This window comes from Pieris napi, chromosome 15 (genome assembly GCF_905475465.1).
Source record: "Pieris napi chromosome 15, ilPieNapi1.2, whole genome shotgun sequence".
Taxonomy (NCBI): domain Eukaryota; kingdom Metazoa; phylum Arthropoda; class Insecta; order Lepidoptera; family Pieridae; genus Pieris; species Pieris napi.
In genome coordinates, this window is record NC_062248.1 from 9461421 (window position 1) to 9479607 (window position 18187).

At 31.2% G+C, this 18187-nt stretch overlaps 3 protein-coding genes across 4 annotated transcripts in view; 1 reads left to right on the forward strand and 2 right to left on the reverse strand.

Moving 5' to 3' along the window:
- Positions 1 to 2246: 2246 nt before the first annotated feature.
- On the reverse strand, positions 2247 to 8357 carry LOC125056961 (ecdysone oxidase-like). Its single transcript, XM_047660343.1, has 3 exons — positions 7978 to 8357; positions 4147 to 4280; positions 2247 to 3979 (listed from the first exon to the last, which is right to left on the reverse strand). The coding sequence occupies exons 1-3, from the start codon at positions 8123 to 8125 to the stop codon at positions 2396 to 2398; spliced, it is 1866 nt and encodes a 621-aa protein (XP_047516299.1). The 5' UTR covers positions 8126 to 8357; the 3' UTR covers positions 2247 to 2395.
- A 4668-nt stretch (positions 8358 to 13025) lies between these two features.
- Positions 13026 to 14997, forward strand: LOC125056678 (deoxycytidylate deaminase). 2 transcript variants are annotated; one of them, XM_047659936.1, is made up of 5 exons: positions 13026 to 13375; positions 13497 to 13644; positions 13941 to 14029; positions 14356 to 14569; positions 14733 to 14997. In XM_047659936.1, exons 2-5 carry the CDS (start codon positions 13547 to 13549, stop codon positions 14800 to 14802), a joined length of 471 nt encoding a protein of 156 aa, XP_047515892.1. In that variant the 5' UTR covers positions 13026 to 13375; positions 13497 to 13546; the 3' UTR covers positions 14803 to 14997. The 2 variants fall into 2 exon arrangements, with proteins under 2 accessions (XP_047515892.1, XP_047515891.1); XM_047659935.1 differs by having other exon boundaries at positions 13027 to 13375; positions 13492 to 13644.
- The window catches only part of LOC125056677 (N-alpha-acetyltransferase 15, NatA auxiliary subunit), a 99467-nt gene continuing 96264 nt past the window's right edge, over positions 14985 to 18187 (reverse strand). The window contains exon 16 of the mRNA XM_047659934.1: positions 14985 to 18080. Coding sequence (XP_047515890.1) covers positions 17898 to 18080 — 183 coding nt within the window. The 3' untranslated portion in view covers positions 14985 to 17897. The remainder of the gene's footprint in view (positions 18081 to 18187) is intronic.

Here is an 18187-nt window from a genome sequence, read left to right on the forward strand (position 1 = left end):
GTCGTAACGCGCCTGTTCCGGTACTTGTACTCGTTTGGCAGTATCCCGAAGGGCTTGATTACCGCTTCGATACATCCGATCTCTAAAAATGGCGATCCCTCTGATCCGTCCAACTATCGCCCAATACCTACTAATCTTCTTGTTTACCATTATAATGGAAACCATTAATAACGGCTAGCTACTGAGACTCCTGAGAGAGCCACCTTAATTAGAGATTGTCAGTACGGCATTCGTCGTGGTCGCTCAGCACCTTCTCGTTTACCATAAATGGGCAGAGGATATGAGTCCAAGGGGATGCGCTGACGATAAGTATGGATATAGCGAAAGCCTTTGATCGGGTGTGGCATAGAGCACTTCCTTCAAAACTCCCAGTCTATGGGCTCCCCGTAAAATTATGCAACTGGATTTCTAGCTTCCAGTCATCACCAAGGTCGTCATCGACAAAGACTGCCTTAAAAACGGCAATCTTTGTCGAGTACCACTGTGTGAAACCAGTTACGCACTGAAGTATTTCGAAACCTGACAGGATCCTTTAAGAATCACTACCAATACCAATTCTTAAAAAACTGGTAATGCACTTGAGACCCTTCTGGCAGTGGACACTCCGTCCATGGCCAATGATAACTATTTAAATAAAAGGACTTGTCTGACTTATAAGGATTAAACAAAATAAATTATGTAATAATACTTTATTAAACTCGTATGCACAGCCAAATTTACCCATATCTCTTCAAGTATAACTAAACTTAAAAGAAGTTAGTCATAGAGTATGTGTGGAAAGAAAACGGGCGTGGCGTTAATGCAAAATGTTGTATGAACAGTATAATTCTTATTTGCTACGCATCATTTAAAAAATAATTATCTTTTCCTGACAAACTATAATGATGGAACACTATTATAAACAAAAAGGGTACAGATACCGGCAAACATTTTGGTCAAAGGTCCTTGCCTGCGCAGAAGCAAATTTTTAGGTATCACTAGGAGGGGAGGCAATGGTGCGCGGCGGCAAGAGGGTGACGTGTTGTTACGTGATTGGTAAATCAGTTAACGTTTGTGTCCAACGATGCGCAAACTTTCCCCCACTCCCTTGTTTAATGCTTAAGAAGTTTGCCGGTATCTGTAACAGCCCCGCAAATCCTACGACGGTTATCTTTCCGCACGGTCTCTACGTCCTTAATCAGTATTATTGCATTAAAATTCATTAGATACATTTAAGAAAACCTTTTTTACAAAATAATAGAATTAACAGTAATACATCATCTCAAAACAATTAAAAAGAAAATATGATCTACTGAAAACGCGATGACTTCACAATCATTTATACGGTCTCGACGTCACAATAGATTTTGAGAAATAATTGTTAAATTTCGAAATACAAAGGTGCTTTAATATTTAATTGCTTAATACGCTAATAATTGCATTGCAGTAAAAGAAAATAATATAACTTCTAAATAAGTGAATTTTAATTTCGTAAATCGTGTAGCGTTGTGAGTACATTTTGGCGTTCGTTATGAAGAGGGATGCTCTGGTCCCCAAATCTGACTGAATCTGAATCTTATTAACCCCAAACGATGATACGAACTGGTAAAACTCAATATGTTCAGTATATCTGTCGAACTTAGTTACGGATATTAATTAGTTCATATAATATCCACTCATTAATAGTTCTTACATTCATTTGCTGAACTAAAACATGCCAACTACACAGCTGAGTGAATCCTTTCATAAGCATATGACTGTGACACTATTAAATCATTATTTACAATATCGCGTGCCCTTGCTCCATATTAATTCAAATTTAAAATACTCTAACAACTTTAACACACGACACTGTAATTGTGTATACCACAACGAGATTCAGACGTTAATGAGACAATACGATCAAAAGTCAACGTAAAATGAAACAATGTTACACGATTTACTAAATAAAATTCACAAATTTTAAAATTTTCTATTACTGAAATGTAGTATTTATAGCATATTATAAAAATCAGTGGCGCTACAACCTCTTTACGTCTGGGCCTCAGATTTCTTAATCTGTTTCATGGTAATTTTTCAATCTAACAGGCAAGTAGGTGATCAGCCTCCAGTGCCTGACTCACGCCGTCGAATTTTTGGGTCTAAGACATCTGAGTTTCCTCACGAATCACGATGTTTTCCTTCACCATTCGAGCGAATGTTAAATGCGCATATAGAAAGCCCATTGGTGCACAGCCAGAGATTGAACCTACGACCTCAGGGATGAGAGTAGCACGCTGAAGCCAATAGGCCAACACTGGTCTATTATTATTCTCTTTATTTCTATTATTTTGTAAAAAAGTTACACTTAATTTTTGTAAGGAAAGTTTTCCTGCAGTGCTTCATATACATCCTTCTAATCTCAGTCATAAGTCATTCACGTGATTAACATGCCATGGTCCTCTTTAATCATATCTGCTCCCTTTTTCCCAATCATCATTGTAGGTGCATTAGTATTACCGCTTGTTATTTCAGGCATAATAGATGCATCCACAACTCTCAATCCCTCTATATTATGCACTTTCAATCTTTCGTTGACGACTCCATCGGGAGCCATGCGACAAGTTCCTACAGGATGCAGTATGGAACTAACTGTATTAACCACGTAACATTGCCAATACGCATCGGTGCCCCATTCTAAATTTTCGCACCCTTTAACATTTAATTTGACAATTTCCCCTCCTACACTTCTATAAAACGATGTTCTGGCTATTTTGGTTAAGAACTTTATACCTTCTGCTGCCACGTATATGTCATTGGGATTCCTAAAGTATCCAAGTTCAATAACTGGTGGATCTAATGCATTGGTACTTTTTATTGTTACTTGGCCTCTAGATACTGAATGCAGCAACACAAGTGATGTAAAGTCTAGTTCTCTGATTGTATTAGCTTTACTAATAGAAAAACAATAGTCTCTATTGTAATTTGCTATTGATTGACATCCATATAAGACACCAGGAGCTGCAGTTGCTCCGATATGTAAATTAAATATTTGGAATTGTGGCTTTAAGGTTCTGTATCTATTTTTATAGTCATACGAAGTGAACGTATGGTTTAGCTGGAAAAAGCCTGATTGTATTGGAGCAGGGTAGGCATCCAATTCCGCTGATATAAGCAAGTTTTGAATCGCTGTACTCAATCCCTTTCGACCAGTTATAATCAAAGGCATAATTGGATGATCCTGTAAGTTCTTGCCAACTGGAAGATCAGCCAGCACTTTTATATTTAACTTTTTCAGTACCTCTTTAGGCCCAACACCAGATAACATTAAAAGCTTTGGTGTGTCAATTGTTCCAAGTGATAGAATAACCTCTTTGCTTGCATTAACATCAATAACTTGTCCAGAATTTAAGATAACTCGGACACCGTAAGCCCGCATTGTGGTTTGATTAATATGTACCTTAATAACTCTAGCAAACTTAGTTATGTATAAGTTTGCTCTATCTTTTGCTGGTTTCAAATATGCCTCTGCAGTACTCGATCGCCTTCCATTTGCAAATGTAAAATGTGGTCGAGATATTCCGAATTTATCAGGTCCATTGTTTTCTAGTACCTTTTTAACTCCTATTTCTTCATAGGAATTCAATACTATTTCGTCTATTTCTTGAAAGTATGCATTACTATTAGGCCTTGATACGGCAACAGGACCATCTCTTGAATGTAATCGTGCATTTCTAGGATTCTCAAATACTGTGTTGTCTGTCATTCCTTCTAGTTTTTTGTAGTAATATAGAACAGATTCCGAGTGCCATCCGGGGGCTGACTGAGCCCAATCATCAAAGTCTTCTTCCACACCCCGGGAATATACTTCGTAATTGTTAGATGAGCAACCGCCCAACATTTTTCCTCGTGTCATAGGAATGTACCCATCGGGATGTGTTTGTCCTATTCCGGGATCTAAGTAAGCTTTATAGTCCCAATCATACTCCGTACGTGCCAATAAACTGAACAAACTGGGTGCCTGAAACACATAAATTCATCTCTTAATACGAAATCAAAAAAGATTTACAGATTTATCGAAATTTAATTTAGTTGATAATTTGAAGACAAATTAAATATTGTACGGCATTTTAAATGATGTTTTTCTCTTACGCATAAAAATGTCTTCTAAAAGAATTTGGGACTTACCACACTCGCAGGTGGTGGATCTCCCCCAGCTTCAATCAGCAGCACTCGCCAATTATAGATTTCACTGAGCCTTGCAGCGGCTATTGCACCACCAGAACCCGCACCTACTATTATGAAATCGAAGGTATCGCCACCTGAAAAGAACAGCTTGTTATAAGAATATATTCAATTCATCCATATCATTAAAAACTTAAACATCGCGAACCTAATCAACACGAAAATCGTTTAAAATTATATTAGTTTTTCTTCTAACTGTGCATCACCTAAGGAATTCCATTAAAATCTCTTCCACAGCTTGCCCTTTGCCTTTCCTTAGGTATTTGAGTCGACTAGGTGTGATTATGATTTAAAAAATTGAAATATATTTCATCACACCATAGAGATTTAAACTACTAAAAAGTAACAAAATACGACATATAGTCTGTGCCACATTACACATAACATAGTAAAAAAACGTGCACCCGCGTAGTAATTACTTATTTTATGAATTGCCACTACTTAGTATGTTTATCCGCATCTTTGTTGGTGGTGTAACACAGTGCTGGAGAATATCACTACGATTTTTTACATAGTACAATACACGTGGTACACACATTACAATTCAGGTGAAGAAACGTAATAAAGAATAGTCTTGCCATGGTTGATGAGCCTCTTTAACTAAAGTGCTTCAGCCCTGCGATTCTGTAACTCACTTTTCGAACACACACAGCGGTTTTTGCATCGGCGGTCGCTCTCAAATCAGTCGTGAAGCAGTCATTTTATGATTTGGCATTCTAATAAACAATAAACTACAAGCTCCCACCTTTCAAAAACCGCTGTGTGAGTTCGAAAAGTGAGTTACAGAATCGCAGGGCAGTTTAGAATAAATATTGAAATAAAATTGAAGATTGACTTAAATATTTCCCAAACCCCAGCAGGCCTCAGCTGACTTAAACTGAACTGCATCGCTAGGTTAGGTTTCAGTTTTAGCTGTAATCATATTTCGGCCAATGTTGTGCCAATTTTATTTGTTATTAGTAATCTTACAGCTGACATATATGCATATTATAAAACAAAACACTTAAACAACAAAATATATAAAACAAAAACGTAAGTACAGAAAAGAGATAACTGAAGTTAAACCTTAAACTAATAATACGTCTTGCTGACTCCACTGACATTCCAATGAGTCTAAATTAGATATTTGCAAGAAGCTGATAGCTATCGAAATATTGATACTGTTTGAAGCTAAGGAATTTCACAAACTTTTTTTGTATATTTTCTACAGCTTATATACATATTGTATATAGTATGGAGACCAGATGAAACCTGCATACTCCAGCACGCTTCTGATAAGCAAAATAAAGGCATAGACACTACTCTCACTACTAATTATAACACTGATAACTAGGGTCTAAAATTAATGAACATCCGCGGAAAATAGACATATTTTTGTATTTAGATTACAGGTAGTCTGTTTCTGTCTATTTAAGCTTCAATAAAATAATAATAATAAAACCTTTTTCATTTCCAGATCCTTCATTGCCATTTCAAATTTTGTTAGTAGGATTGTAAGTATGTAATATGTATATTATACTTATAGCTAAATGTTAGTAGTAATATGTTAGTAGCCTGTGGATATGGACCCAATTGGTGAAAGCCATTCCTTTCCAGGTGTCTCTATCTTTGCCAATAGTTTGCCAGTCGTTTCCTGCTATTTCTATCAAGTCAACAGTCCACCGTCTATTGGCCTGCAAACTCTTCTTTTCCCGTAGTCCCTTTGTTGTCTTTTATATCGATCAGTTGTCTAGGTATTGTGTTACAATATAAACAAATGCTAAATAAAAACAACGTAAACCTTTTTAAACGGTTATCATGCTCCATTAGCAGTGTTGTTCTTAAGCCAATCAACTCTGAGGTCATGATTACGTGCAACAATTGATTCTTTTTACAGGAATAGTGCGTACTTGAAACCAATCGCAAGGAAACCGGCTTGTCTTTGACCAACTTCATATGTTGGGCACAGAGGGCTGTTCACCTCACCAATTGAAAATGATTAAAAAACCAGATATCTGAAGCGGGCCATAGACGGATCGCATGTTGCAGCCGATACCGACTGCTCTAAGCGGTCGCCGCACGGCGATCTGCAGTTTCCATACTAAATTCATATTCGCAATACACGGACCGCTCGAGCAGTTCCTGAGCAAACCGCATGTTGCAGTCGTGATGCGGTCCGTCTATGGCCCGCTTAAGGCTCTATACGATTGTAGTATTTTTAATTATACTTTATCAGCGAATTTTACCTTGTTCCCTTCCCAACCTTGATAAATATCAAGTTTATTTTGATCTGTATATTTCGAAACAAAATATTGGCAAATAATATTACGGGTAACATTACATATATATACTGTTAAGGTCACATTTTGCAATATCTTATATTTTATAAAAGTTGCATTCGGAAATATGACATATACCATTTATATATATAATTAAGAGTTTAGAGAGATTAACGAGATTAACAAACACATACAAAATTATTAGCACTCTCACAAAAAACTAAATAAATAATGCCCTAAAAAATAAAAGATAATAGAAAGCAAGTAACAGGTATAAAAATAGGTAAGAACTATTTTTTTATATGAGTAGAACAGGGGCAGACATAGAAATACATATATATTTTTAATTCCGTTAAGCTATATCTAAGATATGAGATTGGAGTTATGTTTCGGATAAAATAATGTTTCTTAATAATTTAGAGGGAATAAATAAGTTAGTAAACAAAGAATTAAAAACCTAAGTAAATAAATAATTGTTTGTTATCAGTGTACACTGTACAATATAATTGATCAATTATCATTAATTTGATTCAGTAGGCAGAGATTCACGGACTTTAAAAATACCGGAGGTTTATAAAGTCGACGTATTTTTTTCAAATTTCAGATTCAAGTAGCAGACCTTGTTTAAACTTTAAATGATTATTTTGACTAAAACAATGACTATCCCAAGAATCCTTATCACAATAAAGCCATTAACTAAAATTCTTGAAAGACAACACGTTATGGCAAGATTTTTTTTAAGACTAGGACAGGACATTACACATATTCGTATATTGTCACGTTCTTATTGTTATTAATATAATCGTAGGGTTAGTCAATATTTGTCATTATATACTCAGTTTAAAATTTGAGATTGAATCAATTAAATCAAATTATAATTTAAATGAAATAAAAACATTTAAAATTATTGTTCTAATTAAAGCCTTTTCAAAAGTGTTAATAGATTTGTATTTAATGGAAAACACAATACACTGTTCATAGATGAATTTTTTTTATTCACACTAATATACAGTGTTCACAATAATCTTAACGCACATAGTGAGTATACGTAAAAAATAATAATAGAAAATTAAAACAAGTTACAGTTCAAATACGTTCTTGATATACAGGATTCGTTACTTACTTTTTTATATAATAAATAATTATTACATATAAATTATGCTCACAAATTAGTTATAATCAATATATCTAATCCAAGTAATTGTTTCTAGGACAGATTTAATTCCTATCTATTGACAATCTCTTCTTACACTGTGCAACAAATAAATATGACATTTGACATTTATTAAAAACATAAATCACATTTGAAGATGTCATTCGATGTTTACGCGGGAAAATATTTAAATTTTCACTTGAACAAAAAATGTGTATACAACCACATCGAAACGAAGATGTTTCTCTATCTCTAAATAACTCTATAGTCTATACTCTATACGATCAATGTAATCCTCAACTATATAAATATGTTATATCACTGTTCTAATAGTTTCACTTAAAAATTATTCATATTTCATACCTTTCAAATCGTAGGAAATAGGCCATCCGGCGGGCGCGATTGCCTGGGACAATGCAAACACACGCAATATCCATCGCAACCACGGATTCCAGGCCCAATTCGATTGCAGAAATCCGAGGAATTTATTAGCCGCTACATTTAAATTCATTTTCAAAAATCACAATTTTTTTTTTAAATTGAAACGTTTGCACTCTGACCGATATTTTCGTAACATACAACCGAATGCGAGCACTGCTTAAACAAATATAGTTAAAGAAAAATTCGTGGCATTCTACAAAAAGCCGAATTTGATAAACTGGATGTGAATTTATCGGCTCACATTATATAAGTATACTAGCTCGATTTACGCCGATTTGGTGTCTATTGTATACAGTTGACTGACGGATTATAGCGTCTTTTCATAATATTGTTGTGTTTTAAATAATTTTAGCGTAGTCTACTTAACTTATCTATTATTTAAATTGGTTTATGTGGTAGGTTAAAATACCTCATGTAATTTAGATATATTATAATTACACTACACTTATACAGTTGTTCAAGATATTTAGTTAAATACGTTACTAATAATTTTATAATATAATTTTCAAAGTACAAACTTTTGCTTTTGATTTTGAAGCCTTACTAATATGAAGTTTCAAAAACGTAATATTTTTAGGAAAATTCAATTTACTCTTTATGGCATTCTTATCATCATCATTAATAGGCAGGTTGATCTACTTGCCTATTTTTATTAATTGGCATTATCACCATTGACTCTGGCATTAATTTATTTCTGATTCTATTAAGCGTTGTTTAGAAACCTAGTTATCTACCCAAAAGTATTTAACTAAACTGTTAGTACTTATTTATCTTAACGTAACCATTAGCCCAGAAATAAAAATAATAAATTACTTTAAGTAACGTAAAAGTATCCTATTTCCTTCCTCCTATTGCTTTGTGAATACTAGAATTTTAAGTCTTATATTTTTTTTTGCCTGAGTTGCTTTAAACCCGACTTCAAAAACCGTAAGAAGTAAATGAAAATACTTTTTTAAATGACAGTTAAAAATTGTGCAAAATGTTTTTTGTTTTTATATTTATATTTGGCATATTATTTTTTTATATTTATATTTAATTTAATATTATTTCGTTCTTATCCTCTTTAATCCCACATATTTAATCAAATCAAAGATGTACAACGCAAGGTGATGCAAGTACATGATTTAATCAATGGTTTTAACGTGACCAATTTATACAAGGTCAACAAGTAGCCATTGGAATTTAGGTTTATGCAAAATTTACTCGCGTCATCAGAGTGATCAGATCCTTAAAAAGGTATATAGCTTATGTTAACATCGCTAAACTAATATTATAATGACGACGACATGCATTTCTATATGATTGATCCAACTCCAAAACTACTAGACTGATTTCAATAATTCACCATTATGCATGCTACATCCCTAAGCAACAAGTTTCCAAAATATTTAAAAAAAAATCCTAACGAATCTGGGACAGGCCATTAGTGAGACTAGTGACTAAGTGACAGCAGAACTACTCCATATTCTCTCTTCAGTCGGTAGCTTATGGGCGTCGTAGTCAGCAATGAAAACATTTGAAGCGGACAATCTATTTCTGTTTCTGTTTCTGTTTCTGTTTCTTTTTCTGTTTCTGTTTCTGTTTCTGTTTCTGTTTCTATGGTTTTACTCTAAAATGGCGATTCCGATTTCAATACTCATATAATAGTTTGTGTGACAGCAGGCCTATTCCGTAATAGCGATTTCAATACTCATGTTTCATTATCGACATCAAAGTTACGGATATCAAAAGAATAGGTATATAGAGCACAAAACTCTATATTGAAGTATATTTATTTAAAAAAGCTTGCCAACGCTCGGCACTCATACATTGGTAGAAGAAAAATAAAATACATGATTTAATGTGACTAGCACTTATGGTATAAATAAAATTGAAAATCGCTTGTGAAGCCATAGACAACAGACACAGCTCGGTGTTTAGTCTATGTAAAAAACGAGAGGGTTATAATATTTAATGATTCTTTACATAAAATTTTCTTGTAATTAATAACTTAATTGTAGTTGACATAAACGTATTGTGTGCTACACCTTTATTTTTGGTACAAATACAGCGATCCAATTTAAGGGACTTAATCATTCAATAGACCTAAAAAACTATTTCCTAATGACTAAAGAAGTAGGCTAATTGCTTCTTAAATATCTTTATATTTTAGGTACAAGGTTAATTCTTAAAACCCCTACTCATAAAACTGAATTATATCACTCCTTTACTGTGCAAAGTATCCTGCTTTGGACCTCCTTACCGCTTGATATTAGACGATCGTTAAATTGATTGAAAAACTTCTTTTTGAGCATTTATCTTCTGCCTCGTAATTAGCAACTTATGTCATTGTGTCTCCTTGACCCAAAGATTAGCCTTTACATTTTTATTAATATCATTATTATTTTTTAGATATTAGTTAGTGTTATTTTATGTACTTTTTTATTAATTATTTATGCACTTCTGGTACTTTACCCTCAGTAGGTGTTTATTTTTCAGGAAGTTGCCTGGAAGAAATCGCTTGTTAGCGATAAGGCCGCCCGTCGCAATAATTTATGTAGGTACCCTGTTTTTTATGTATGTTTAAGGTTCGATACCTTGTTCATAAATACATACATGTACTTGGTCCATAATTTGTTTTAAACAATGTTTAACCGAAATTCTAAATGATTTGTTTTGAATTCTGCAATAACTAGATGACATTAATAGGTGACAACATTTTCATTAAAACCGGAATTTATGCACGTTGAGCAAAAAAATTACTAACTTTGTTGCAATATTTTATTAACATTTTAATTGCATGTGATGCTATTGCTTAATTAAATTTTAGATAGTAAATGACAACATTTACGATCAAACATTTTGCACTCTATTTTAATTCAAACTAGGGTAAAGAAACTTTTATAGGAATAGACATCGTTTATTTTCAAAAATTTTAATATCTTTACACACCTAGATATTTTAATATCTCAAATTAAGTAATACATTAGCATACTAGGTCAGGGTCTTCAAGGCTAAGTATTATACATAATATATTACAAAAACCTGTTTTAATATAGTTATTGTGTTGCGTGGTTGGAGGTAATAAAACAAAAATTGTATGTGCAATTTTAATTGTTAGCAATAAGTTCAAAGAAATATAAAATATTCTCCACGAATTCATACTAATATTACCTTCCTGATTAAAATAACGAGTATAGGTAGATATGATCAATCAAAGTAATTAATACGCGTGAAATTTAGAAATTACGATATATTTTTATGCTTCACTACACGTTATTATCAGCTTAATAAATAAATATAGGTATTTTTTTAAGATAACTTACAACTTAAATAAGAACAGCTAAAATTGTGATACATATCATCTGTCTTTTCAACGAATAAAAAATAATATCAAAAAATTTAGTCTTTTCTCGCAATTTCAATGAAATATATCAATTTATTTGCCAATATTCTTACGTATATATGTACATACATATAAGATTTACTTTGTATTATTTATCTACCTAATTTAAAATTGTTTCTTGAGTACAAGGTATTTTAAAAAAAAAGGATTTCCTATTTCAGAAATAAAAATCATAAATTGACGTATAATTAATTATAATACCAATTGAAACTACGTTAGTGTTTGGGTCCCTCCTGCTTTTGAATAATTTTATAAAACTTATATAATAAAACAACAACATCCCATCATCAACATCCCACACCATTACAACATTTGCGATGTTGCCGCGTCGTTCAGCCGTTATTATATAATAATTAATACAATATATAGCCTTATATATTGTATTAATTATTGTGACTCTGTTAACCTTTTGATTGTATTTTAAATTTTTGTTTATACATACTTTTATTTATTATTATTGTAATTTATTCTTTAGATTTTACTTTATTTTATTTTAGTTATAGTTACGTGTTATATTGAGTTTTTTTTTGTTAATAATTATTTATGCACTTCTTGTACTCTACCCTCTGTAGGTGTTTCTTTTTCATTTTCCACTTTAGGGTTGCCTGGAAGAAATCGCTTGTTAGCGATAAGGCCGCCCGTTGCCTTATAACTTTGAAAAACTGCTTTTTTTTATACCTATGTATATTTTTGTATGAGTATAAATAAAAAAAATGTTTTAATGAACATTTACATATTACAAGGAAACAAAATAAACCTTTAAAATATTAATGTAGATTTAACTAGCGAGCCGCCGCAGCATCGTATGGGTACAAATTGCAATGCTGATACTAAATTCAAATTGCTATAGGCATAGGGAGAACCGCTGCCTCCGACGCGCTATTTATACGCGTCTATACTACGCAATTTTTAAATCTGTAATACCTTCGAAAATATTAATTTAAATCATATGCTGTAAAGGCCCATATAGATCTATATTAAATCAAGAATGTATTTCAGGTATTTAATTGGATACGGATTAAAAATTATATCTATAAAAAAAACCGCATCAAAATCTGTTGCGTAGTTTTAAAGATTTAAGCATAGGGATATAGGGATATAGGGACAGAGAAAGCGACTTTGTTTTATACTATGTAGTGATGTTATATATTTTAAGGTAAGAATATTTAAATAAGTATATAATAAGTAATAATCTACGAAGGTTTCAAATTCAGGTTTCTTCAATCACATTCCTTGGCTGCGAAAAAAGCGCTTTGGCCATATCAACAATTACACAAAAGCGTTAGTATCTGAAAAAACTTTTCGGCAGCAATCCCTAGATTATTTTGCTGATTGAAGTAAGAATATTGAGTTGTCAATATGACGTCTTTAATATTAAGTTCGCAAGGTAGTTAAATTATAAATGATAACGCTGTGTAAATTTATTAAAATAAAAAATAAAGCGAAATCATGAAAATAATAATATAAAGCGAATATTCTTAATTAATTGATACTCAATTTTTTTTATTTTCTTACGCGTGCTGAGTTTTGACAGCTTGACTTTGGTAAGTTGTCAATTGACCATGTGCTTGACCAATGAATAATGATCATTGGTGATAGGGATGAAAATGTTTATATTGCTCGCTGCTCAATATTATATTTTTAATATAAACATATTTTTAAATACTAATATATCAATATATTATTCACGAATATTGTATTTATGTACCTATCCGTGGTAGACATATTCAATTTTGTAGTATTATAATCTTTGGTCGACACGTAAACATGACATTTCCTTTTTAGCGGCTTTTTATTTAAAGATTGAGAAATAAGAATTAAGAATTAGATATTACATCGGCTTCCGACCTAATAGTTAACTCTAGTGGCTGCTTAATAAATATAAACCTATAAAATGGATTTAGTAAACTCCACTTCAGAATTAAAAATACAAGAGTAAGTTTTATTTATTAACCTGTAAGAATACAATTTACGGTAAATCCGTACTAATATTTTTTTTAATATTAATACTATTAACATATTAAATTAAATATCGATTCGCTTGATTCCAGTACAGACCGGCAACAAAATAAACGAGAAGACTACATTGATTGGAAAGACTATTTTATGGCGATGGCATTTTTAGCTGCAAAACGTAGTAAGGACCCTTGCTTTCAAGTTGGAGCTTGTTTAGTCAATAAGGAAAATAAAATAGTTGGTATTGGGTAAGCTTTTTTCCTAAAGTGTGTAGTAACATAACCTACCGGCAAGGCATATTAACTTACCTTACAACAAATTATGCATAATGTTACTGGTGAGGATAAAGTAGTTATCATTTAGTATCATTTATACTGGATAGAATTGTATGACTAGAGACTATTACTAACACATTCTATATTATATTAATAATTCTTATGTTATTAAGTTTCATATTTCTCTTATACCTTACTTTCTGTTGTAACACACCCATTCAATGTTTAATATTACTAAAGCAATTTTAAACTACAATGTTCATTTTTAGGTATAATGGAATGCCTACAGGGTGTCATGATGATGATTTTCCTTGGGGAAAAAATACACCATCACCTTTGGATAGTAAATCCCTTTATGGTAAGTTGGATTTTAAAATATCAATTATGTATTAACCTATCTCTCTATAACCTTTATACCTTGTATTTAACTTTTATTTCTAATTTAACTAAGGTATTTTATTTAACAATCAATTTGAAAGTTGTAAGCAAATATTTATTTTAATAAATTTTATCCATATTTATCTGGATTCAAAACTATATTGCTATGTAACTAAATAACGGTTTGACTAATGACTCAAATATTAAAGTAGCCTATCCATGTTTTGTAGAAATATTCAAGAAGCCCATATTTGTCATAAATTCAAAATGACCATTAAAGTTGTCTTAAAATTTTTTTTATTTCAGTGTGTCATGCAGAAATGAATGCAATATTAAATAAAAATTCTGCTGATGTAAAAGACTGTACGATGTATGTTGGTCTTTTCCCATGCAATGAATGTGCTAAAATAATAATTCAATCCGGTATCATAGAAGTTGTCTATTTATCAAATAAAAGTTGGGATAAACCAAAATATGCTGCATCAAGGAAAATGTTAGATGCAGCAGGTGTCAAGTATTGGTAAGAGTAGTTCACTCTCATATGCATGATTTATTAAATACTATTGATACAACTCTTGGCCTTAAATTTGTTTTTAAAAACATGTATTGATTTTTTAATAGTAATTGGTTGAAATCAGATGGTCTAGTTACAACAATCTTATGAATATTTAATAATTTTTCAGGCAATATATACCAAAGCAAAAAAAAATTGAAATAACATTTATACCTTCAAGCAGCAGCAGTTCTTCATAACAAATACATAAGTATTTAAATACAAATACTATATATTATTAACAATAATAATTATTGTGATATGAAAAGTTATAATTTTTTAATTTGTTTCAAATATACCATGTTATACTAAATGATAAAAATGTGATATGGCAATGTATACTTATAATTTGGACGTGTTTTGTAAAATGAAATAAAACAAATTTTGTAAAATAATTTTTATTACTTTATTTACAAGGGGTACACAATACTCCCTCCCATCAGGGAGCTAACAACAACTGAACACTAAGAACCCATAGGAAAAAATCTGTAGAAGAAACTGCAATTGGAATTATAACTGAATGATTTAAAATGGTTTTATTTGTGGTTACTTATTAAATGTAATTTCTAGAGTCTGACCGGAATTTAATTAAACATGGCACCAATGTTTTGTTAAATTTCCCAATGGCCAAATTCACAGGTCTAATATTAATATTTCCATCTATAAATACTCTTTTCGAAATAGCAAGGACATGTTTAGGTTGGTTTTTTTTATTGGGATTTCAATTGAAGTTTCAAAGTAACTTTCTATAAATGTAGGTATAACACAGCATAGCCAAATTTTATTGAGTAGACTGGTAACTGGTTGAACAATTTTTATATCTATCTAGTGCAGTTTGAAAAAAATACCTTCAAAGGTAAACATAAACATATGTGAATATAAAAAAAAACTGCATTTAAATAGTCACGTAGGTTAATTTCCTACATTCATATTAAATAATCTTTATTTCTAGATATAAAAGAAATAATCAAATAATTATTACAGGCCTTATTTATAAACAAATTTAAAAACTAATACTAGAAAAGTAGTAGAATGTTATGAGAATAAAGACAAAACAAGATGTAGAATTTATTTATGAATAAGACCATATTTTATATAAAAAATGTTTTATAGAAAAAAATGGCAAAAGATATGATGGGCCATCCATATTTATTATAATTTATATAAAATAATTTTTAATTAATTTTGATCAACGTTATCCAATCACTTGTTTAAATACCAAATATTATGCTCAATATTTTATATTGTAATAAACATTTTTACAGTTGGTATTTTTGCTACTAACATAAAGCATTGTTCTATTGGTCAATCAAAAATACAAATATACAGAAATCGTCAACTTTAAATATTTCGGGGTCACCTCTAATTTGTTATTATCAAAGATAATGATAATCTTTTTTGAATTTAATGGTTGGGTAATGTATATCTGAGGAAGATTAAAATGTTATCAATAATTATTAGTTGTAGGTTAAGGTAGGTCATCAAAAAATAAAGTTTCCGTTATTAACTTGTTTCAATAATGTTTTAAATTTTTAAAGTGTATGTTAATTTCATACTATCGAAGACCACTACTGTTTTTGACTTTACACTAAAAAAAATTACAGTAAAATTCAAAGATTTGTTCAACAAGTTGATATCTGTTACCATGGCTAAAATTTTAATATGGAAAAAACATTGTATCTTCAGTCCATGCTTTGAAATATTGACCAAAAATGACTTGAAAGTTGTAAACAACAGAACATTGAGTTACTGAATTATTATAGTTTGACGATAACTGTATTTATTGTATTATATTCCACTTACAAATTTTAACCATTCCCCATTAGCTATGTAATAATTACATATTAAAAATTGGTTTAAAAATTCTTATTCCGTACAATTTGTATAACAGTCAATGAGTCGAATTAAACCTAACTGTATTTTACAGCGAAAACTTAAAGTAGTTATTTACAAAGCGAACCTCGATCAATTATTGCGTGAGGTTATTTCACACATTTATCTATAAAACCAGAGATTTAATACAAATCCTATATAACTTGAAAATTGAACACTTGAGGCCATGCTTACAAAATCAACAATCACTAAATTAGAGGAAGCTTGAATTGATGTTTAACAAGGGATAAGCGACGACTTAAAATTAAATTCAAGGAACATTAAAGTAATTTGAATGGTTTGCACTGAACTTGGAAATGTATTTACTAATAGACTCTTCTTTTTTTGTTTATAAATACTCGTAAACCACAAAGACTTTTCTTAAAAATGAATAAAGAAAAAATGTGTTTGTTTTCCACTGTGAATTTGGAAATAAAGTGTTGAAAATGTTTCTGTCAAGTCTACTTGACAGTATTCTCACTAGACTATGAAACAAACAATGACTTATTTTGCTTTTTTTAAAAAGTGTTCAATTAAAATAGATATCTCCTCTCAAACTTTAATTAACATTTGTTCTATTAGTACATACAGATACGCACATAAGATCAGCAGCAAACTGAGCATTTTGAAATCTCCCCAGAAATTAACATTCGCAAACAAATTTTCATACTTTGTGACACCCGAAACCGAATTCATGCCTTAATATTAACTATTATTAATTTTATCAATCGAGATATAAAAACCATTTTTGGTGTTTCCAAACTTCAAAAGGACCGAAGCGACCTTCAATAATTTTATTCCTTTACCATTATTGCGTTAAATTTTTTATAGAATAACTAGAAAGTCTTTGTCAATATGGATGTTCGAGGCACATAATTTGACGTGTAGTTTTTATCATAGGCAATACAGACTTCAACATAAACCAAAACTAAACTAAACTACTAAAAATACAATCCGAAGAGTAACTAATAGTAACAGATTTTTGAATGCTGCTTTAATATTTTGAACTAAAAACAGATTTTTTCGAATAATCGTAATCGTAATAAAATGTTTAGAAAACACATATGGTGTTTTAATGTCGAGAACTCAAACTCAAAAACAACTAATAACAATAATAGATGCTTAAATAATCTTGGCAGCATAAATTAAAACTATAAACACGAATGGTTAAAACACGTTAAAATTATTTATTAAAAATGTGATGTTTGTGAGAACAATGGTAAAGTTGTTTGCTTGTTCGAAGGAAATTTCGCTCCAATCTGAAAAATCATTTTGCACTATTTACGTGGGTAGGAGGAGGAAAGGATCAACTACCCTCACTTTCAACAATCCTGGTAAATACCAAATACTTTCTAGTTTTTTCTACGATTATGATCTAGAAAAAAGCCTCGGAATAAAATTACTGCAGACCTGCCTTTAGCCTTCAGTGGTTAAGGTCAATTTCCTTTGGCTGTAGATCTTCGGAATGGTTTTCTTCCGGTGGCGGAGGTTTGAACGCGATCGCGTAAGGGAATTTCACCCTACACGCCTCTATGTAAGCTTCTATTTCCTTTTCGCAAGGACCGAAGTCGCCTTCTCTCAGACTTTCTAGTACTTCGAGAGAACCCTGGAATGTGAATAAAAATTTGTATAATGTTATTTGTATCAAAGTATTCAAAATAATAAGAGGACAAATTTGTATTCCAATATTCTCAAAGAACAATATTCCTAAGA